Source organism: Arachis hypogaea, chromosome 13, assembly GCF_003086295.3.
Source record: "Arachis hypogaea cultivar Tifrunner chromosome 13, arahy.Tifrunner.gnm2.J5K5, whole genome shotgun sequence".
In the NCBI taxonomy this organism is placed as follows: Eukaryota; Viridiplantae; Streptophyta; class Magnoliopsida; order Fabales; family Fabaceae; genus Arachis; species Arachis hypogaea.
In genome coordinates this window covers 54,236,754-54,261,485 of record NC_092048.1, presented here as the reverse complement: position 1 = coordinate 54,261,485, position 24,732 = coordinate 54,236,754, and the positions used below count along the sequence as shown (strand labels likewise).

Here is a 24,732-nt window from a genome sequence, read left to right as displayed (position 1 = left end):
CCCCAGCCATCTCGCAGGGTCCGATTCATCTGCAACAACACACTTTCCCTCTCCACCACAAATCGGACCGTGCGTCTCCCAGTTTAGAAACTTCAAAAACACAGAACTCGGACCGTCCGAGTTCCACTCCCAAAAGCTGCCAAAACTCTGCCCCACATACATGTCTAACCCACCTTAACTCCATATCCATGCAAAACTCACATACAGGCTTCATTTCGAAAAAATTGAGCCCTTTCTAAACATATAAAAAAAAAAAGGAAAATTGAATGATTTGGATAAAATCTTAAACAAAAATTTATATAGTTAGAGATGGAAGTAATATATTATCTTAACACACTAGCAAACAAAAATTTGAGGAAGTAGTTATCTTGAGCAAAGTTCAATCTCCATACTTGGTGGAAAGTGTTATGTTTACTACGTTGGTCCACATCCCTAAACTTGCCCTACTAGTCCTAGGCTGAAGGCTACTATACAGAAGCAACCCTAAAAACCTACTCACATTGCCCCTACCATAACAACTACATTAAACAACCATTTTCATTTATTGCACTAAATAAATCCCCACCAGTGTAGTAGTTCACTTTCACTCACACAACACAACTCACTTCTCTTTCACTTCGTAGTTCTTCCCACACACACTTCACAGCTTCTTTTTCTTCTTTCAGATCTACAACCAAAAACAGAGGGAGAAAAAATGCAGACACAACTCAGGCGCACTATTTTCACTTTCCTGCTGTTGTTCTCATCCCCAACATTTTTCGTCTTCTCCACCGCATCACCACCGTCAAAAAACAACCGCAGCAACAACGCGCAAGCCCTGGTCCGTTCATCATGCGTTCACACAAGGTACCCGAGCATCTGCCTCAGAACACTCTCAAACTACGCTGGGCCTGCCAACTCCCCCTTAGACGTGGCCCGGGCCGCTCTCAGGGTGAGCCTGGCCCACGCCCGACGAGCCTGCAGACACCTCAAGACTCTCCAATCACCACTGGTAGGCCCAGGCCCAGGCCCAAATACAGGCCCATTGAGCTCGAAGTCCAAGAGGCAGCGAGCGGCGCTGAGTGACTGCATCGAGCAGATGGCGGACTCGGTTGACGAGCTGAAGAGGAGCCTTGAGGAGCTCCAGCACCTCGAAACGGCGACGTTTCGGTGGCAGATGAGTAACGCACAGACTTGGGTGAGTGCTGCCCTCAGTAACGGCGACTCATGCCTCGATGGCTTTGGAGACGTAAGCAACGGCGGCGATAGAGGCAGTGGAGGCAACGACCGTGACAAGAAGCTGAGGAGGAGCGTGAAGCGGAGGGTGACTGACGTGGCAAGGGTCACGAGCAATGCTTTGTACATGATTAACCTTGTTGGTGAAACTTGGCCCGGGAAGCCTAATAAGCATCGTTCTTCGCCACGTGGCACCCATTTCAATGACTGCGTTGAGCATCCTGCTTGTGCTTAACTAGAAGAATGAATGGGTAACTTTTTTTTATTTAAAAAATGAAATGTTGACAAGTACATCCAATAATTATGTAAAATGTAAGAGGATTAACACTTCTTCTACAAAAATCGAAAAATTAGTTAGTATGGATTTAAATATAAATAAAAGTAAAATATTGATTATTTGATATTTCTCAATAATTATATCCAAACAAGTATACTAAAAAGAGTTAATGGATGAGTGTATTGAATATTTTTGAAAAATAAACTATTTACTTCAGTTTTAGTGTATTATTGGATATAGTTGTAAAATATAATTGTTGACATATACTATTATTTTAATTACTCGATTTCAAGATTATAATAGAATAAAGTATTTAGAAATTAATTTTTATATGGGTAAAATTTAAGTGTAATTCAAGTATGTGGGACAATTTTAAGATTAACTCGAATGTGATGCATATCACTTTTTGCTGTTTGTGAGAAACTGTCTAGGGTCAGCTTTATCCCGCTCAGCGAGATGACAGTGGCCACGTGATATAATTTGTAGGCTATTAAAATGGGTTAAACTTATATATTAGTCCGTCTACTCATTTAAACAAATGAATTCTGTCTTTAAAATTAATTTTATTTAAATTTTGGATTAAGTTTAATTGATCCAAAAAAAATAATGAATTAAACGGGTTAGTTTGTAAACTAAACAAATATTCTGTTTATTTTATTTATATATTTTTTAAAAAGTTATATTTTTAGTTGATATTCGTCTCAATTTGACTCAAAAATTTAATTCGTTAACTAAAAAATATTATTTATTTAAGATAATAATATTTTTATTAAAATATCTTTTAAAAAATAAAATTAAAAAATAAATATTCAACTTATTTAACTTATTAGACTGATTATAAATGGTTCGAATTAAAAAATTATAATCCAAAATTAAAATGAGTTTAAACAGGTTAATCCATTTAACCTATAAACTTAAACAGTCAGATCTAAAGGACTGATAGATAATCCTAATAAATTATAAGGAGTGTTACAACTTACAATTCATGATTTGAAATTGAAACACAAAATACGGAAGGATTTCTTTATTTTTACCATTTAATAAAAGTATAATTCAGGAAAAGAAAATATATGAGTTAGATAATTGTTTTACTGTACTCTATTTATATATATATAATTTAAAACAAGTAGTATATTAGTTCTCTGTTAACAATTTGATATAATTTGGATAATATATTGTTTATTTTTATTTTAATAATATTATTAAATTTTTAATATATTTATAAAAATATAAAATAATATTTTAAATTAATTTTAAAAATTTTTTTAGTCAAACAATTTAATTTTTAATAAATTTTTATTATTAAATCAGTGTCTAAAGTTACATTAAATTAGACAAATTAATCTTTACATCAAATTATTTATCCGTTTAGAAGGATTAATGTGAGAATTCTAAAAAATTTTAGAGAATAATGTCTAAATGTTTAGCAAAATTTAACATACAAATTAATTTGTCTAACAAAAATAAAAGATTAGAAACTAATTTAATTATTAAAATTTGTTGAGTACTAAATTATCTGACTAAAAATTTTTTTAGAATTGATTTAGGATATTACTAAACAATATAATACAAAAACAATCTGTGTGAAATAGTATTATAAAAAATGGCTTTTTTACTAGGGTGTACTTTTTTCGAAACTTATTATCAAAATGTCATTCTTTTAAAATTAATTACCTAAATGTCACTCTTTTGCTAAGGTGACAACTAATTTATTATTTTATTTTTATTTATAATTGAGTTTAAAAAAAAATATAATACATTAATAAAAAGTTATAAAAATCAAAAGTCGTTGGGTCATTATTTTATAGATTGATATATGGTAATTATTAAAGTAAAAATTATTTTCTGATAATTATTAGTGGCTAAGAGAAGTGAGTTAAATCTTGACCTCCTTTTTTATTTTATTTTTATTTATGTTGAGTTCAATTGAGATACTTTGAGTAGAAAACAGAAAAGACTATGGTTTTGTCTCTTGATGTGGTAGGAGCCAAAACAGAGTCATATACAAGGTGTATTATGAAGAAGTGTTACTAAATAGAAGAATCAAGAGATACTTCAGTTTTGTTTTCTACGATGCAGAACCAGAAACAGAGAACAGAAAAGATAATGACACACAGATGTATTCTGGTTTAGCTACTAAGTGTAATGTTGCTACATCTTGTCTCTATCACAACAGTGACGAAATTTCACTATCTTTCAATAGAATTACATTCACAAATTCTCCCTAGGATTCTAACAAATCCTATATAGGACAAATCCAATTTCTAACCCAAACTAAACTTGACTAGGAACTCACCCTAACTTTTCAACAGCAAAGTGCTAACCCAACTTGTAAGGAAATTCCCAACTTACAAAGAATTTCTGGAATAAACTTATGGCTCTTTTCTCCAAGTCTAACTCTGCCTTTTTTCACGCAATGGCTTTTACTTACAAACCTCACTATTTTGCTTTTAACCATTGAAACACAAAAAGACTAGACTGAAATAATAGAATATTCAACAAAAACCATGAAGGAAAAGAATAAATAGCTCAGTGAGCTATAGGAACCCAAACGTATTGCTCTCACTCCTTGTTCCAATCCTTAGCCGTTTACTCATTTAATAGAGGAGTGAAGCTTCCTAGATCTAGAACTTGCTTTAGCACCTTGTTTGACTTCTTCTCCAAAAATCAGTAGTGGCAGCGACGTGATAGAGGAGATAGAGCATAGAAGCAGTGACTGAATCAAACATGCAACCATACCTTCAATCTTTTCTTTCAACCTTTTTCATCTTGCCTCTTGAATTTGAACCGTGTATTCTTGCTTTGGTTCCTAGTCATATTCTTGAGCATTGATTCACAGCAGAGCTTCATCATTTTTTATTTCTTCAATTTTCTTCTTTTGTGCTTGCAAAGATGGGATTTCTTCATCGAGCTTCACTAAAGCACAATTGTAGAAATGCTTTTTGTGATTGTCCTTCTGATTTGATTTTGCCTTTTTGCTATAGCATCTTTGACCTTCTCTTCTTTCTTGAAATTGAAAACCTCCTTTTTTTTATCTTGGATTTTACCCTACCTTTAGAATTTTCTTTTTCTTTCTTCAGAGAGTTCGTGTGTTGTGATGTAAAAGAAAATAGAAGAGAGAGAAGAGAGATTTTTGGTTTCAGTAGTTTGAAGTGAATTGGTTCAAATGAGATAAAATTCAATTTCTTTAACTTGCACCAAGAGAATGAGTTTGGATATAGATCACCGTTTGGGCTTGTTTATGTTCTTGGGCTAAATGCTTTCTTTCATATGCTTTCTTTCATATGGTCCAGTAATTCTTGGATCAGTTTTATTTCAATTTTTTCTGCACATTAAACAAAATGAATCATACAAACAATTTGATTTTAACCAAATAATATTTCGTCATCATCTTAAATTGTTTTAATTCTTCAAACTCAATAATCTCCCTCTTGATGACAAATATTTTAAAATGAATTGAAAAGAAAATAAGAGGAGTTTTAGCAACTTTTCTTTGATATTTCCTTTGATTTGAGGCTCCCTTTGTAAGAATCGGAATTAAACTAACCACTTAGATAAAATAAAATAATAATTTAATTATTTAAAATAGGTTCAAAAATTGTGAAATGTTAATTAGAAAATTTAAAGGTGAGATTTGGATTTAGTGAATTTTTTCGAGTGGGAAAATATAATTTTTTGCGAAAAATTGCGTAAAAATGCGTACCGGTAAATTAGCCGGCAGTACCGGCTTAAGTCTGTCTGGTACTGCGTGAGAGAAAATAAAACAGTAGAAAAAAATTAGAAAAACATTTAGAATTAAAAACCGGACACTAATTTTAAAGGTTTTGGCCCGAAATTAGACCAAACGAACTTAAAATACTAACAGATTGGACCGGACCCAAGTTGGGCCCAAGGTCCAACATATATATACACTTTTTATGAGCTTTCAGCTCATTTCTACCCAAAAAAGAGAAAGGGGGGGGGGTGAGACAAGAAGAGAGGAGAAAGGGATTGTTACTATTTACTTCCACCTTGTTTCGCTCATAACTTAAGCTACAGTGCTTCGATTTGCGTACTGTTTGCAGTCACGCGAAGCTCTTGTCGAGCTCGTCATTTCTAGCTAAAAAAATAGATAAGAACTTGAAATCCATACTCCAGATCCCTGCCCTAATAGTTTTGCATTTTTAGGTATTGTTTTTGAATAGATTTTTTTATTTTGGTTGTTTAGCGGTGATCTAGCATTGGAATATTATTGGATTTTTCTCTCTAATACCATTGGGTAAGGTAAGTCTCTTCGAAACCCTTGTGGTTTAGTATTTTTGTGAATCCTAGGATTGATTTTGGTATATTGCATGATGGTGAATTGGAATTTATGATTATTGGAGTTGGTTTTGTCTTTTGGATCGAACCTCGGCGGCTATAGCAGTGTTGATCTTGGAGGGTTGCTTTTGGTGTTTTGTGCATTTTGGGAATCTGCCAAGGCATGATTTTGGTTTTCTTTAGATAATATGTAATGTTTCATGAAACTTAGGCTAGTGGATCTTAGGATAGGATTGAATTGATATTGGTTGTTGATGATTATTGTTAATTGATGATGATATTAATGATTGATGATGTAAAATGATGTTGTTGGTAACCAATGATGATTATTGAATGTTGTTGATAAATGATGTGAATTAAGGGTTTTGACGATGGTGAAATTGATGAATAATGGCTAGGTGTTGTGGGATTGAACATTGACGGAATTGTGTAGAACCTATGCACAATTACTCAAGAGGGGGGTGAATTGAGTATTGCAACAACAATGAATCTTTTTGCGAAAGTTAAAGACAATATACAAAAGTGTTATTGTACTAGTATTTTTCCAAGAGCTTAACTCAATTGCTAAGCATTTATAAGGAGCTTTTACTTTCCAATAGACACCAACTCAAATAAATTGATCAAGCTTTTCACCAATCGGACTTAAGCTATTCCTTAAGTACTTACGAAGCTACTTTTCGATCACAATTTATTTGCTCAAAGGTAAAAGACAATAATATTGAAGAGATGAGTTTGGAGAGATGCAAACGCTATTTAGAGTGGTTCAGCACAATCCTTGTCCTACGTCCACTTTCTTTCTCAATCGCTATTGAGAAGTTCCACTATTGCCAAGCTTCAAGGTGCTCGCGCAAAACCTTTTACAATCCGAGTCCTTAGTTTCTAACACCTCACGGTATATGATCACCACTCGTATACTAACCTACTCCACTTAGAGATACCTTCTCTAAGATTTGCCTTGAGTACTTAGTATACTTCTTTGGTATCCTCACCGACTATAGTGTTTATAACTCTTGACTCAACCTTGGAGATCACACTCCAATTTACAAAGTGTACAAGAAAACAATTCTCAAAGAATTGTTGAGACGAAATGAGTACTCTCTAGAAGAGTGTATGATTACAATTTTAGCACTATTGAACCAATTGATATTGCTCTCTCAAATTGTGTATTATAACACCTTAAAAATGTGTAGAATGAAAGAATATGAACAAGATAGTTTGCAAATACTCACGTGTGTGAAATAAGGCTTCAATCCATCTATTTATAGACTCCCCAAACCTTAGAAACGTTGGGGAGTTAATGGGATGGAGCCGTTTTGTCAAAACTAGCCGTTTTTTATATTTTTGAATCATTTGCATCGATGCATAACACTTTGCATCGATGCAAATGTGTCTTTGAAGCTGAAATTTGAATTTTCAGCTAGGTTGCATCGATGCAAACATCTTTGCATCGATGCAACAAGTCGTCGCATGCTTTGCATCGATGCAAGATGAGTGTGCATCAATGCAAACCTTAAAGAATGGCTTAAAATCACTTCAAAATACTTAGGATTGATCTCAAACTTGTTGGAGTCAATTCCTATGCTTTTGTACCTTTGAAAACAAGTTTTTAAACCATTTGGCTAGCATCGAATTGCAAGATGTGCATCAAAACATTTTGTGAGTGTGTGTTGAGAGATTTAGCAATTGGTTCTTAACAAGAAGTTACCTAAGTCCTAAGACACTATACTTGTCTTCAAATGTTGTGGACTTGAGTTTCTTGTTGTTGTTGTGTTGCTTTCAACTCTTCATTCCTCAACGTTGAATGTTGGTTGATCTTTCAACATGCTTATTCATTCAAGTTGTTTGTTGGTTTGTCTTTCATGTCGTTTGTTGGTTTGTCATTCATCAAAACCTACGAATACAAACTTCGCATACAAGCAACATGATTTACAAATTGTAGTTGGGAATATGTAGAAATGAGTCGATTTGGAATTGATTTGTGTAATGATGATGATGATTATAGAGATTGATTGTGAATAGTAAAGGTGTTGGAATTGAGTTGGATATGTTGGTAGTGATGTGAGATGATTTGGTAAGGTGCATGAAGTGTAAGATTGGGAATTGGTATGTTTGGGTTTGGTTTGGTTTGAGATTTTGGAAAACTAGAGAACCTTGTATGTTTTGACAAAATTTTGGTTTCGATAAATTTTGACGAGGCATAGCTTGACCTCTGGACCTTTGTTTTTGATAAGTTTAATTTAAATAAAATTTGGGTCTGGGAGCTTTAAGACGTTTGAAGAACAGCCAAAAAATATTTTAAAACAAAAAAGTTATGTGTTTTAAAATTCGGTAGAAAAATCTGAATTCTGTAGCTTTTAAAGTTTCTCACTATCTGTCCTTGCTACCCAAATCAATCTGTAAGCGGGATCACACCTCTGTCCTTACTAAACAATTCATTAGTATGTGAGCGGGATAGAACCTCTGTCCTCACTACAGGCGGGATAAAACCACCATCCCTGCACAATAGTTTACGCACTGAGCAAGCGGGATTATACCACCATCCTCATCAGGCCAGAAACCTTCATCATATTCACAGTTACTATTGTACACATTCCATTCATTCTCGGAATATTATACTCATAATCATCGTTTTGCACATTCCATTCAATCTCATGAAATCACTTTTCTAATTAACCGCTTATAGGCTAACAGGCCAAACTTTTATAATTCTCAATTTCAATTTAAGCTCATTCCCTCCATACCACCATATCACTTCAATCTCACCATCAATCATATTTCACTTCATTCATGATCATAATCATAACCATTCACCATCATCTTTCATATCAATTCATTAGGTCTCATAATAGAAAATACTCTTTTAGTTCACCTAATGCACAGAGGTTTACAAGCTTGCCGGGAAGGCTAAACAGTTAAAAATAGGATTTTAGTACAAAAATAGGGCATCGTGCGTACGCATCATAGTATGCGTACACACCCCCTCCTGCGTATGCACGAGTCTCAACACACACTCTGGTCTGTGCATGCATACGATATTGTGCATAGGCACACAAACCAGAATTTCTGGTTTTCTGTAACATTACAGAGTTCATTTTTTTATACCTAACTTCCGACGTTCATAACTTTCTCTACAAAACTCCAATTTCTCTCATCTTTATACCGATTTAAAGCTCTCACAACCATCTTTAATTTGAAATAAAGTTCACTCAATTTCAAACTCCAAAAGCCAAGTTATAACCTGCCAAAGTTGATTAAAATTGTATTTTTACCAAATTATGCCAACTCCTAGTTCTCAAAACTCACAAACCAAAGCCAATTCAACCATAACCAAATCACATACAGCCTGCCATAAAAAAAATCATTCATAGTTGTAGTAGACAGTGAAACCGGAGTAATCCAGAAGAATAAAGCATCTCCGAGACCTTAACCATCTTCTTATCATTACATTCACCATCACTGAGTAACGTTTTATTTATTTTACTTTTATGCGCTTTAAACAAACAAATAACTTTTCTATCCGCCTGACTAAGATCTACAAGATAACCACAGCTTGATTCAAGCTGAAAATCCTTGTGGGATCGACCATGACTGACCTCAGGTATTACTTGGACGATCTAGTGCACTTGTTGGTTCAGTTGTACGGAGTGTGGGAATCCGTGCACCAGCATACGCGTGGACCACGCGTACGCATAGCCATCCTCACATACGCATGCAAACCAGGCAGAATCGACTGGTCGCGTAAGAGAGATTCGCGTATGCAAAAATCCCAGGTCACGCGTACACGTCGGCCATGCGTATGCGTGCGCGTACGTTTTATCAAAATTTTTAACTAAGTTTGAAACTTGCAGAATGCTCATTTTAAACCCCAAACTTCTGACGTGCATAACTTTTTTATTTTAAAATATTTTTCATTTGTTCTTCAAACGACGTAAACTTCACGGATCCAATTTTCATTTGAAATAAGTTTGAAATCATTTGGGGGTCCGGAAGCCAAGTTATGACTCACCGAAGTTCAGCCAAAAATCAGTTTTTCACAAAATCTCAAAACCTCCATTTTTATTTAAAACCAACTCAACCTCAGCATTCCATACATAAGAACTCACCTCCCAACATACTAATCACAATACCACAACCACCACAAGTTAACAAATACAACCATATGCATAATTTCTTGACAATATCAACAAAATCATCAATATATGGCCACCCCTTTGTACATATTCACATCACAATCATCAACCCATCACCCAACAACATAATTTCAGAGTAACCAACAACATCCAGAAACTATTCAACCAATAATAACAATATCACCATGAACATTAATCATTCAACATACTCATGCATTTCAACCTATCCTATGGTCATCTAGCCTAAGTTTTCACAGAACATTATATATTAAATACGTGAAACCTAAACCATACCTTGGCCGATTTCTACATATTTTTGAGACACCACCAAGGCACCCAAAAAGATCCAAAGTCACCCAACAAAAGCACTCAACCTCCACCAAGCTCCAAAGCTTACAATTCAAGCTCCAACATATACATATACACACCTAATACATATATACAACACATATACACCCAAATTCAACACCCAATACACAAAATTAGAGATTTAACTAGAGTTCTAAGATTCTCACCTTATCAATGGAAAGTTGGGACAAGACTCGGCAAGTTTACCAAGTTAATTTGATCCTAAACACCGAAATTACACAAAATCCCAACACCAAAGTCCTAGAATTTTGAAATTATAGAATGAACAGATGGGAACGAAGGTGAGGCTTAATAGTAACTTGATTATATGAGTTTGGTAGAAAACTCTAAGATGAACGCGTGGCTGCTGACGGCTCATCAATCGGAGTTCCGGATTGAAAGATATAAGCAATTGAAGATTGGAGGTGATTAGGTTTTCCTCCTCCTCTTCTCACTGTAACTCTCCCCCCTTTTTTGCCAAGTCCAGTGTGCTTCCCTTTGAGGGAAGGGACAAGAGCTTCAGCTCTTTTCATTTTAATGGGCATTAGGTTGGGCCATGGGCCCAATATGAGCCCGGTTTGACCAGTTCGGCCCATTTGGCCCAATTTTGGGTTAAATTCTTTGAAATTAGTGTCAAAATTCTTATTTTAATTTACTCTATCCTATTTTGCTATAAAATTTATGTTTTTAATTTATTTTATTAAAATTTTATTTATTAACTAATTATTCGCTAATTTTGCGGGTTTACATCCTACCCACCTAATTAAAAATTTTGCCCTCAAAATTCAAATCCAGTTACCTAAAAAGAAGTGTGGGTAGTCCTCCCGCATATCTGGTTTGAGTTTCCAAGTGTGTTCCTCGATTTCAGCTCCACTCTCAGCATCCTCTACTAACAAAACTCATCCTCTGCGTAGCTACTTAGCATTGGTATTATATTAGTAATTCTGATTGAAGTTACTTGAAGTGTTAGGTCCTTTCTTAGTTTAACCGGTTTAGGTTCTAATATGTGATTAGCATCAAAAGTGTATTCTTGAAACTGAGACATGAAATATGTGATTGGTATTGATTATCAAATTCGGGAACTAATACTAAGATGTCTGATGCTCCAGTTTCATATCAGCACATAGGCTTTTAGCACACCGTGAAGCCTTATCTACTTCCTGATGTATAGTCTCGTTTAATATCTCCAATAAACAGTTTGCTTTAATGGGTGGAATGGATTTGGATTAACTGACCCACGATCACCTAACAGCATTACTTCCTATCCTGGTCCTCAATAACCCCTTTCACAATCATTAGCAATCCCTTTGTACTTTCATTGTGAACCCTTCCATGGTTACCACATTTCGGATGACTTTTGATACTCGTTGCTTATCTTTGAACGTGTCAGATGTTCACTCACATGCGTCACCACATTATCCATCACTTCAGGCCCCTCAGTCTTATCAAAATTGGGATACATTTTAGCAATCCTTGGTTGAATCGAAATCCGTTCTTGATGGCTTCGGACAATAGTTTACGTTATCACTTTCTGCATTAGGCATACTAATCTCTTCTTATACTTTCGAATCCGTTTATTCATTCCTCCCAATCTCATTCTTTGTTTCTCTCGATCTCTTCTTGATTTTTCTTTTGTTTACGAGACTTTGACATCCTCAGTAGCTCTCTATCACCTTCTTACGCTTCCTGTATCTTGTCTTTGTCGCATTCTAAGACTGCAATAAATTTAGTTTGACTCCTTTTGCTACACCCTCAATATCCAATTTAGAGTTCTAACTTACCTAGCATTCTTTCCTCCGAAATTTATATCCAAGAATTCTTCAGAAACTTCTTGCTCAGGGCGTCCGTCACCACTTCACGATGTTGTATTCGCACGCATCCTAAACCTCTTTAATAATACATCGCAATAATTCAAAGATAGTTAATTAAGTTCGGGTATTATGACTATTGGCACAGAGATTAATCCTTCTCTTGAGATTCAAAAGCTCTCTTAGCATTCAGGCATCCATATAGACGGTGCATTCTATTGCGTCTACTTAATCACAAGCAATACGATCAACAAAAATTAAGGCTCTAAGATTCCTAATAATGTCACAGGCTCATTTTTGTGTCCAAGAATTTTTCCTTAAGGAATCAATGCCTTGATGGTTACACCTAGGATTCACACGCGATACTAAAATATGCTCAAGTTGATTTTCAAAAAGACATTAAGCTTGAAAGACGAATGAACAATACGAACGGTGTGCGTGAGAAATCAGAAGGGAAATCTTGTATACGGTCAAATAGAGTTGTACCGAAATAATAGAATGCACAAGAAGAAGAACAAAGGTGCATCTCAAGAAAAGAATTCAAAACAAAGACCTTCGGTAGAAAGAACAGAGCATATAAAGTAAAAGAAGTCTCAGCTGATTTTGAAGAACACGGTTTGCGAATAAGAGCAATTCCACTCACAGCGAACTTCCAATATTCAAGGAATACGTGAGTATACCAAGACAAGTTCAGGCTCATCCTGGTAGAATCAAAATTCATGTGCGTAAGGAATAAAACTGGAAAGATGATCAAGTCATTTAAGAAGAACTCCGGATAGAGTTTCAACGCAGGTTTCAAAAGAAAGATTAGATTGAGTCGCAAAGATTCGTTGGCACACTCTCTCTGTATAAGGCTTCCTACCGTTCTCTTTCTTCTTCTTCGGCATAACCGGCGCTTCCCACTGAGAAATAGTTGGTCAGACAATTCCCTCTTCTAGTACTCCCTTCAACTCAATCCTAAGTTCTACTGGTTATAATGGTGTCTTCGCTTGTGGTGCAATCAACACTTATCCGGTTTTCGGCACAAATCTATCACAAACTCACTTTCTCTCTGAGATGAAAATTTTGGTACACCTTCAAGAGTTGTCTGGAAAACTTTCTCATAGTAGAAATTTGGTCTCATCTTCACTCGCCTCTTAACAATTAACAACTAAAGGTTGAATTCGCTTTATTCCTCTTCCTCGAAGTTTTACCATCACTGGATTTCAAACAATAACTCCGCGTAGCCCTCAACACTCCTGATTCCTTAGATATAGTCCAACCTGCTTCCGCTACGTCACTTTGATCCTTAACCTTCAAGAGTTTAACCACTCCTTTAAGTTAACTAAATATTGCTCCGTCTCAACAACTGATAGTTTTCGACTAATCATCGACTTGGACTTTACGATTATCAACGCTTGTCATGCATTACGAATGAATATCACATATTAATGATATGCAAGAAAGTTAGAAATTCAACCGCTAGTTCGTGATTACCTCAGGTCTGAGAATCAGATTCAACTGCATCCCAGCGTTTCCTGTGTGGACAATCTCGAGCTATATGCCCTGGCTTCCTGCACTTGTAACATACACCTAGTCCGGCCCTGCAGTCTGTTTGGATGGTACTTCTTGCATCTTGGGCACCTTAAGTCTTCCAGTTGAGTACTAGTTTGCCCTTCTGAATTCGGATCTGGACGGGTGTCGTTCCTTCGGTCATTGTTCCAGCATTGAGAACGGAAAGTGACAAAACGACCCCTCTTGAAACTTTGGCTCCTTGCTGTAATCTTCTTTCCCTTTTTCTTTAGGAAAGGTTCCCGACAGTCACTTTCTGCCACCACAGTCTATCTTGAACTCTACCCCATTGCTTGACCCGCGTTAACTAGTTCCGGAGGATTCACAACTTCCACTGGTACCATCGCCTTCGGAAAATTATTTCCGCCTTCCTCTTCATTACCACCGTCGTTGCCAATTCTATCTTTCGTTTGCATCCTATCCATCACTCGACTGGTTGCAACAGCAACAACACCAATGGCAGCAGCAGCACTTGTCATCGCGGTTACGAAATTGGTCAAACTTCCTACCGGTATAGTTATCTCATTACCTCTCCTCTCTCGATCTGGATTACACCCACGACCGCACCCACGAGACGCCATTTGGTTCCTGTTCACACCAAACAAGTGATATCAAGGTGATCAGTCTCAATATCGCAAGTCTAGTATTTCAAAGTCCCAAATGCATGCTCATGAACATTCATGCCATATATATCAATCAGATATCCTAATTAGCATCTACAGACACCTAGAGTATGCCCAGAAACATAGTCAGTCCGTTCCTCAGGCTCTACAGGAACGAACTGCTCTGATACCATAATGTAACACCCTACCACACAGAGCTTTACACCTAGGATGTAAAACAGAGGTGGCGAGGCACTACGACCTCTAAAATAAAAATATAAATGCATATAATAGTCGAAGGAATGTAGTATACTAGGAGTCTTGAAGAATAGGTAAAACAAAATCGCAAAATTAAAAGCGCAACACTCAGGAAAGAGATTACTTGTGTGTAAAGAAACTAAGGTTCAAAGGCATAATTAAACAGAAAGTAGGAATAGAGGGTCAAGAATACAAATATCAAGCTCCGAACTCAGCCTACGAAGCTAAGGCTGGCCAGAGAATAGTTACATACATATATATAAATAATCCATAACCCAAAATACATAAAAAATAGTCCTAGTTCTCTATAAACCTATATGAGGAGCAAAAGTAAAACATATATACATAAGGAGTATGGAATGAGACCTGGAGGTTCTCAGCATGGTAAAGGTGCCACGCATATAAGATATAAGGTCTTGGGAATGCCAGAGGTAATCCTAGAACGCCGACACTTAGATTATAAAGCTTAAAGTACTAAACAGAAACCATAAAAAGGGTGGTCATCTAGGGAATCCTAAACCTAGCTTAAACTTAATCTCAACTCTAAACCTTTCTCCCTTTCCTCCGTTTCTCCATCTCCGGTGATTTTGCAAAGACAGACAAACAGACAATTGCAAACATAGATAGGAAACAAGTAGTGCAAGTAGCAAATATAACAGTTAACATAATATATTCAATTGGGCATTTCCAAATAAGACATAGCAAGCAAAGCAAACAAAATGCACATGATGCATGCCTGTCCTATGCCTGATGAGGCTCATCTGTCGGTTATCAAGCCAACTCGACAAGTCCGGTTTGCTAAACCATGGACTGTCCCCCGTCGCGCATCCCTACGAGTCTATGCATAGCTTTTTCTCTTTCATTCATAATTCATAAATATATATATATAGCTTTACTCAAATGGGGTTAACCTTCCCAGGAATTTCTAAGTGCCCGGTCACACTTACGACGTAGGGTCAACAGAGTATCGAGTCTCAACCTGGAACACGTGGTGGCAAGCCACGTACTTTCCTAGGGAAACTCGTATCTCAGATAATCATTTCATTATGGCTGTAAAATCACTGTATACAACATATGTTTGCATCTTTATGCATAGTTTATCATAACCCGAAGCAAGTGGGGGAGAAACCACAACCCTTGCGTCTACTCGAGGAGCCTCTATACTAACCAACCTGGACAAGTGGGGTGAAACCACAACCCTTGCGTCTATCCAGGAGGTACGTTCTCATATGCCCAGGAGGAACAAAGGAGGGGATCCTAACCTCCCACCATCTCCTTGGGGGCGATTTTACAATACCAGGAGGAACAAAGAAGGGGATCCTCACCTTCCACCATCTCCTGAGGTCGCACTTTCAAGAAAGAGTGCTGAGATGCAACATTTATTCCTTTCATTAGCCAGTTTCATAATTCAAATAGTTTATATATATAAATATACATATGTATCTTACCTCCTCATACCTAAAACACCACTTCTCAAACTTTCTTCATCTCTAAGTTACTACCTATTCCTAGCTCCATCTCACTACTAGACATATTACTAAGATCTAGGGCTAAAAGAGTAAAAATAGAGGTTTAGAGGTTTAAAAATCATGTTTAAAAACACAAAAATCTCATTTGTTGAAAACAGGAGTCACGCATCTGATGAACGGATATTTTATACGCTTTTGGACCACGCATATGCATGGGTACGCATTTGGGCCAAGACGCGTACGCATAGCCATCCTCGCGTACGCATGCAAACCAGGCAAAATCAACTGGTCACATAAGGGAGATTTGCGTACACAAAAATCCCAGGTCATGCGTACGCGTCGGCCACGCGTACGCGTGGGTGTACGTTTTATCAAAATTTTTAACTAAGTTTGAAACCTGCAGAATGCTCATTTTAAACCCCAAACTTCTGACGCACATAACTTTTTCATTTTAAAACATTTTTCATATGTCCTTCGAACGGCGTAAACTTCATCGACCCAATTTTCATTTGAAATAAGTTTGAAATCATTTGGGGGTCCGGAAGCCAAGTTATGGCTCACCGAAGTTCAGCCAAAAATCAATTTCTCACAAAATCTCAAAACCTCCATTTTCATTTAAAACCAACTCAACCTCAGCATTCCATACATAAGAATTCATCTCCCCAACATACTAATCACAATACCACAACCACCACAAGTTAACAAATACAACCATATGCATAATTTCTCGACAATATCAACAGAATCATCAATATATCGCCACCCCTTTTCTACATATTCACATCACAATCATCAACCCATCACCCAACAACATAATGTCATAGTAACCAACAATATCCAGCAACTATTCAACCAATAATAATAATATCACCATGAACATTAATCATTTAACATACTCATGCATTTCAACCTATCCTATGGTCATCTAACCTAAATTTTCACAGAACATTATATATTAAATACGTGAAACCTAAATCATAACTTGACCGATTTCCACGTATTTTTGAGACACCACCAAGGCACCCAAAAAGGTCCAAAGTCACCCAACAAAAGCACTCAACCTCCACCAAGTTCCAAAGCTTACAATTCAAGCTCCAACATATATATATACACACCTAATATATATATATATAGAACATATATACACCCAAATTCAATACCCAATACACAAAATTAGAAAATTAACTAGAGTTCTAAGATTCTCACCTTACCAATGGGAAGTTGGGACAAGACTCGGCAAGTCCACCAAGTTAATTTGATCCTAAACACTAAAATTACACAAAATTTCAACACCAAAGTCCAAGAATTTCGAAATTAAAGAATGAACAGCTCGGAATGAAGGTGAGGCTTACCAGTAACTTGGTTATATGGGTTATTAAAAAACTCTAAGACGAATGCGTGGCCGCTGACGGCTCATCAATCAGACTTTCGGATTGAAAGATATAAGCAATTGAAGATTGGAGGTGATTAGGTTTTCCTCCTCCTCTTCTCACCGTAACTCTCCCCCCTTTTTTGCCAAGTCCAGCGTGCTTTCCTTTGAGGAAGGGATAAGAGCTTCAGCTCTTTTCATTTTAATGGCCATTGGGTTGGGCCATGGGCCCAATATGAGCCCAGTTCGATCAGTTCGGCCCATTCGACCTAATTTTGGATCAAATTTTTTGAAATTAGTGTCAAAATTATTATTTTAATTTGTTCTATCCCATTTTGCTATAAAATTTACGTTTCTAATTTATTTTATTAAAATTTAATTTATTAAGTAATTATTCGCTAATTTTGTAGAATTTACTAATAAAACATAATTGAACACTTATTAACTTAAAACAAGTTTCAAGTAAGAAATATAAAGAGTCAAATGTTAAGAAGAAATATACACTAACGTATATATACTGATTTGGTTCAAATGCCTACATTTAATTTTCAAAAATACTCAAGACTTTTTACCGTTAGAATAAGAGTACAAATGATATTATTTTTATAAATTTTTTTATAACTACAAAATAATTCAGATTGAATCACAACTCAATCTAAGAACCTTAAATATTTTACTAATCTTTTTAAGCAAGACTCAAATTGAATACTCTACTAATTTTCGCTGAGTTAATAATACTCGTAAATCTTGTTAACATGTCACATCTGCTTTCTCCTTCTTTCATCTTAAAGTATTCATATATGCTAACCAAGAAATTGATTTTAGTTTTTTTGAGTTCTTTAGTACCTTTATGATGAAGCATCTTAAATTTGTCCCAAATTTCTTGTGCAAAACCATAAGATATGATCTTGTCATGCTAAAATTTATTGATAGTATGTGGATCATATAATGTATTTTGCTTTAGAATTCAATTAGACCTTAGCCTTGTGATTGTCAGTCCACTTAGCTTTGGGAATAACAATTTCTAAGGCGTTGAAACAACTTGAATGAAAAAAGGTAAAATAGATATGATTGAAAAGATGAGTAAATACTCATAATCGTCCCTGAGATTCGTGTAAATACTCAATGTAATACTCAAGAACCCGATTTTTCCATTTTAGTCCTCCAGATAGAGTTCTGAGTACTCAAAGTGGTCCCTGGGCATATTTCTGGTGATGAGTCATCACCGGAGCACTGACGTGGCCTCTGTTTGCCACGCTGGAGGGTCCAATTTTCAATTTGTACCCACATTGGTCCCTCCCTTTATATCTAACCATATATCCCTAAATTCTCGTAAACTTCATCTCTTCTTCTTGTTCATCGCACTCTCCTCACCTCACCTCACCTCCCTCCAACATTTAGCCATTGCTGATTGTCCCAAGTTGAAGAATATGGAAGGAAAAAAACTGCCTGCCTCTCTAATACAACTCAACATCTGGGGAAGTCCTTTTCTGGGCAAACGATGTAAAATGAAGGATCACAGCTTTGGCCCATAATCTCCCACATCCCCGTCATTCTTTGCTTAACACTTGTACCTTCTCATACAGACTATCCATCGACCCAACAATACAACTTCTTCTATGAACAATTTCAGACACCTTCATTGCCTTCACAACCGCACTATTCTGGCGGCCCTGATCTTCTGCTCTTGGTTGGCATTCTCGTCCGGTTCCAACTAGATCACTACAAAATTTCAGATGCTTTGAATTTAATTTAGCTATCAAATTTAATTTTGTTAAGAAAATTGCTTACCCTGTATCAAAATTTCTGATTTGCTTCCTCCATTCGTTGCTGCTGGAATCAGGGGTGTTACTAGCAACCCTGCGGTACTTTATGATTTATCTTCATCTTCATCTTAACAGCAAACTTCTTTTGTGTATTGCATTTAATTCCTTTACAATCTTCTTACTTGGCAGAATTTTGAAAGAGCCATAACTTTATCAAATGCTTACAGTGAACAGTTGAGGTAAGTTTTCTTATGTACTTGATTTTCAATACATAATGTTTTGCATAGAATATAGATTTGAAGTAGGTTGTGATATACTTTTTTATCTACTTTATCTCTTGTGATTAAGCCAAAGGTATAAACTCTAGATAAAAAAATTTTGGGTAAATTCTATTGAATCAAATTGTTGAACTCATTATTTTGATCTTCTATATTGAGAAAAAAGATTCAGACTTGTGATACAGAAATTCGTTGACTGTTAGAAACGTAATTCAAAGTGTAATAAGTTTAAATGTTACTACAAGTTGTTATGCGCATTATGATGTCACCTGTAAGACCCGGTTAATTAACGGCTAATTAACCCATATATGAGAATTTATTCTAGAAAGCCAAAAATGATATTTTTATGGCTTAATATGATAGAGGAAATTGAGACGAGAATTTCGGTACCAATTTTATAGAATTCGGACCAAGATTGGACCGAACGGGCCAAACCGGGCCAACCGGACCCAAAGTGGGCCCTTGGCCCAACATAACTAAACCAAAACCCTAGTTTTCAGCACTCTCTCTCCTCACAACACACTCAAACACGCTGAAATTGAAGAGAGGGGAGGAAGAACACTCTCTCAAGTTCTTTCTCTCACTTGATCTTCAAACCACCATAACTTTTGATCTAGAGCTCCGATTGCCGCTCCGTTTGCGGCCATGCATTCACCGCGGAGAGCTCTACAAAACCCATACAACTAATCTTGAGGTAAGCCACGTGTTTCTGTTCGAAATTCCAGCCCTTATTTTCGAGTTTCATGGGTAAAATGTTGAGATTTTGGGTTCTTTGATGTTATAGGACCCAACTCTCTTGAAGGAGAAGGTTAATCTTGTCTCCTTGGACCTTGGGTGTGGTAAGATTCTCAACCCTAGTGTGATTTTGTTGTTCTATGATGTTTGGGTTTTGAGATGTTGTGTATGGGTATGATGGTTGTGGCTTAGGTTGTGTATATGTGAATATTGGAGCTTGATTGGTGACTTTGAAAAGCTTGGAAAGGGTTTGGTGGTGAAAAATCTGTTCTTGGAGGTGTTGAGGCCTTGAGAGCTTGTGGATAAGTGGTTTGGAAGTGCTCCGGGGGAGCTTGGGAAAATCGGCTAAGGTATGGTTTTCGGTTTCCCGTATCTAATATGTAATGTGGTAGGAAATACTTAGGCTAGAGGCCCTAAGATAGGCATTGAATTGTTGATGTTGTTGAATGATTGAGATATATGATGTGGTCATATATGTGATGATGATTATTAAGGCCTTAGTGGTATGATGTATGAGAAATATGCATGTTGTGATATATACTTGATGATTGGTTATGGTTGAATTGTGGGTTGAACCATGTTGATGGTGAGTATGATGTTGATTGTGTACAATAATAATTTATTGGAATTGGTGTTGTTGAGAATTGGCATGAGGAATAGTATATGATATGTCAATGTGTTTGAGTTTGAGCCACTTGGGTGAAGTGGGGTAAAATGATGAGATAGTGATTTTGGTAATTTGTGGTAATGTGTGTCAATGTGTGAGTTGAGGAGGCTTGATGTTGAATTTGATATATTTTGATTGATTTCAAAGAAAAGGGATGAACTTGGCATGTTTTGATTGGTTTTGAAAAGAGTTGGAAATGGCTTGTTTTGAAATTGGCACTTTGTGGTTTTGTATGAAAAAATGGTTTTTGGGCACACTTTGGCGGGACATAACTTGGACTACAGATCTCCGTTTTGTACCAAATCTGTTTAGAAATGAAATTGGATCCGGGATGTCCATGCCGTTCAAAGAACGGGTGAAAAACGATTTAAAATGAGGAAGTTATGTCCGTTGGAAGATTGGGGTTTAAATCTGTGAATTCTGCAGCTTTTAACTTAGAAAATTTTTAGCAGAATGACCCCTTGCGCGTGGGCGCACCTGGCGCGTACGCGCCGATCTTCCAGAAAGCGCCATCCACGCGTGCGCGTGATGTGCGCGGGCGTGCCGATTGTGCTGCACCCAATGCCCAGCCATTTTCCAGAGAGTTATGCCAGAACTGTGCCAGTGTTGTGCCTAGGGCACGAGAACACCCACGCGTACGCGTGGTTGGCGCGTGCGCGTCGATTGGCAAATCTTTAATCCACGCGTTAGCGTGCATGACGCTTGCGCGTCGATGAGTTTTTGAGGCCATCCACGCGTGCGCGTGGAGTGCGCGTACGCGTGGCCCTGTTTTCATCCCAAAGTTGATTTTTGAGTTTTAAAAGCCAAATCTCATACTTCTAAGCCTCCGATCTCACCATTTATGTCTTAAATCATTATGACATGCCTAGCTATTAAAAAGGGGCTAGTGAATGAGGTAACTTGCGAGTGAAGCAAGGGAAAAATGAATGATCAATGAGGATCAAGATGATTATGTGAGATGCGGAGGATGGTGGTGGAAGTGCTTGTTAAGCCATGGGCCGAAAGGCTATAATTGTTAATGAAACGGCTGGTTATGGATTTAACCGTGAGCCGGAAAGGCTGTGTATAATATGAATATTGGCTAGTTCTGGACTGAACCGTGAGCCGGATGGCTGATATGGATGTTGATCCATGGATGAGAATTCATGCATGTTTATGCTGAATTATTGATAACTGAGATTTGCACTTCCACTATCAGAGGCACGAGATCCCTGGGAGGAAGCAGTGGCTAGCCACCACGTGCTCCAGGTGGAGGCTCGAGACTCTGTTGACCCTATGTCGTAAGTGTGGCCGGGCACTGTGAAAGACCCGGATGAGCTCGCCCCCGAAATATTCACCAGTGAGGGTGATGGATATGGATCATGTTTATGATCAAGTTTATAACGAGTATAACTCGAGTTGGGGATGCGCGACAGAGGGACAGTCCAATGGTTAGCTACCAGGACTTGTCGGGTTGGCTCTATAACCAACAGATGATATCATCAGCCACTAGGGACAGGCATTCATCATATGCATACTATGTGAATTGTTTGAGATTGCCTATTTGACTGCATATTACTTGCTAATTGTCTAAATGTCTTAACTGCTCCTATTTGTATATTCTTTGTCTGATATAACTGTGTTTGCTATAATATACTCCTGCTGGTGGTTGGGAGGTTTGAAGGAATTGGAAAGGGAAGTATTAGTTAGACTGAAGAATCTTTAGTCATATACCCTTATATGGTTTAGCTTGTTTATAAGCTTTGATATTATCTGGAGGAAGTTCTAGGATTGCCTTTGGCTTTCCTCTATTATTATGTATTATATATGTGGAAGCTGTTACCGTGCTGGGGACCTCTGGTTCTCACCCATGCGGATTTTGTGGTTTTCAGATGCAGGACGCGAGGCTTCTCGTTGAGGCATGCTGGAGACTTCTGGATTAGCGAAGATCCTTTGTTCTTGGGACTCTGTTTTGGTTTATATATCTTGTTTAGATACTTTTATCTCCATTAAATAATACAAACTGTGATGACTCCTTCTAGAGGGGATTTTGGAGAATAGGTTGTATGTATTTGTGTCCCTTTGGGGTTTCCTTATTTTATTATATGTATATATTATTATGCTCGGACCGGTTATCTTCGCAGCCGGATTTTGAGTCTTGATATTCCCGTTTTTGACACTCTTTATATATATGACCTTGCGTTAGCTTATCCTTTGCTCGTTACGTTATCGATCGGAGTGTTGCGCGTTCGAGTTACGGTTTTTGTTTACCCCTTTTTCTACAAAGGCTCCTAGTTATAATCAATTATTCATACTACTATACGTACTAAATTTTTGTTTTAGAGGTCGTAATACCTTGCCATCTCTGAATTATGACTTAAGCATAAGACTCTGTATGGTAGGGTGTTACATCACCAAAATTTTATCCTTGCGGCTTACAGAAGCAATAATATGCTCATTATTTTTGTGTATTTTTTAACAGCTTATATTTTGTCTCGCTCAAGACGAAACAGTAATCGATGCTTACTTGGATGGTCTTGAAGCTTCTGAGATGACTGATCTCTCAAGGTTTAAAGTTCTGCTGCTTTCTACATTAGTAAAGTGGACGTTACAATTGACAAGAAACTTGAGCAAATTGGTACTTTTGAGGCTCTTGATCTTAGGGAAACGAACAGAGCTTTCACCTGCAGTGCTACTCCCACCCATCATCGACATGAGTAATAGCCCCCGATAGAAGAATGAGGAGAGTGTGATGAACAAGAAGAAGAGGTGAAGTTTACAAAAATTTGGGGATTTAGGGTTAAATATAAAAGGAGGGACCAATGTGGGTACAAATTGAAAATTGGCCAGCTCAGATAGCTGTTGGACCCCTCCAGCGTGGCAAACAAAGGCCACATCAGCGCTCCAGTGATGACTCATCACCAGAAATATGCCTAGGAACCACTTTGAGTACTCGGAGCTCTATCTGGAGGACTAAAATGGAGAAATCGGGATCTTAAAGATTACATTGAGTATTTACGCAAATCTCAGAGACGACTATGGATATTTACTCTTGAAAAGATATAATACTCAATTATATATACTGGTTTAGATGTTACTTGCCTAAATTCAATTTTTAACCATAGTTGCAATTTCGATATAAAATAGTCTTATAATAACAAAAAATGATTTCGTCAAATCTTCTTAGGCTAAATCTTGACACAGATTCCATGAATATAAGAACCGTAAATACTTTTTTCCTAAGTTTTTTTTTTTTTTTCAGGCTAAGCAATGACCAAATTACTATTGAATCTAAAATTTAAAATATTCTTATCTCAACGTTTCTCAGACTAAGTTTGATTACTACTGGATGAAGGTACAATAAGCATTGAGGTTTGTGTATAAGATACACATACAAAGATTAGAGATCTAGTTTTAAGATATTACCAAATGCAAGAATTGAACTTCTCAAAGAGTGTTTGATAATCTATTGTATGATATACAAGTATTAACCTATATTACAAATAACTAAGAGTACTCTTCTAATATAAGAGAATTATAAAGTGAAAGAATGAAAATCTAAAATCTAATTTAACATAACTTCATTATCTCTTTTAAGGTTTCTTTTACTCATATATATATATAACATGAGAGAGTCATGTTAGCGTTGAAAATCCCTTTATCTTCACTACATTGTGTATATAGTGGGGAGGGAAATATTTCAAATAGTTGATTTATTGATTACACTACTCATAAATATTTAGAGCCAAAACTATCCGTTTTGCATATAGCACCATTTTGAGATTCATTTCATCTATGCGTCTTCCATTTTTGAGGTAGATTGACATTTCAAAAGCTCGTTCTGAGATTATGACTAAATATATAATACAGTACTTCTTAAGTCTTAATTTAATCAATTTGGCTTTATAACTTAGAAAAAAAAGGTTCCCTAGTAATTTAAAACACTTGAGCAAATTATTAGATAAAAACTAATGAAAAATT

At 36.6% G+C, this 24,732-nt stretch overlaps 1 protein-coding gene across 5 annotated transcripts; it reads left to right on the top strand.

Moving 5' to 3' along the window:
* Positions 1-400: 400 nt before the first annotated feature.
* On the top strand, positions 401-23,848 carry LOC112738378 (pectinesterase inhibitor 3). 5 transcript variants are annotated; one of them, XR_011869733.1, is made up of 3 exons: positions 401-1,466; positions 19,282-19,331; positions 22,644-22,915. XR_011869733.1 is itself a non-coding variant. In XM_072211975.1 (2 exons), exon 1 carries the CDS (start codon positions 695-697, stop codon positions 1,448-1,450), a length of 756 nt encoding a protein of 251 aa, XP_072068076.1. In that variant the 5' UTR covers positions 401-694; the 3' UTR covers positions 1,451-1,466; positions 23,234-23,848. The 5 variants fall into 5 exon arrangements, 4 of the variants coding, with proteins under 4 accessions (XP_072068076.1, XP_025644593.1, XP_072068077.1 ...); XM_072211975.1 differs by lacking the exons at positions 19,282-19,331; positions 22,644-22,915 and adding an exon at positions 23,234-23,848; XM_025788808.3 differs by lacking the exon at positions 19,282-19,331.
* The last annotated feature ends 884 nt before the right edge of the window (positions 23,849-24,732 follow it).

Excerpts from the sequence above, each read along its gene's own strand:
- LOC112738378 (XM_072211975.1), top strand. The coding sequence starts at position 695 with ATGCAGACACAACTCAGGCGCACTATTTTCACTTTCCTGCTGTTGTTC.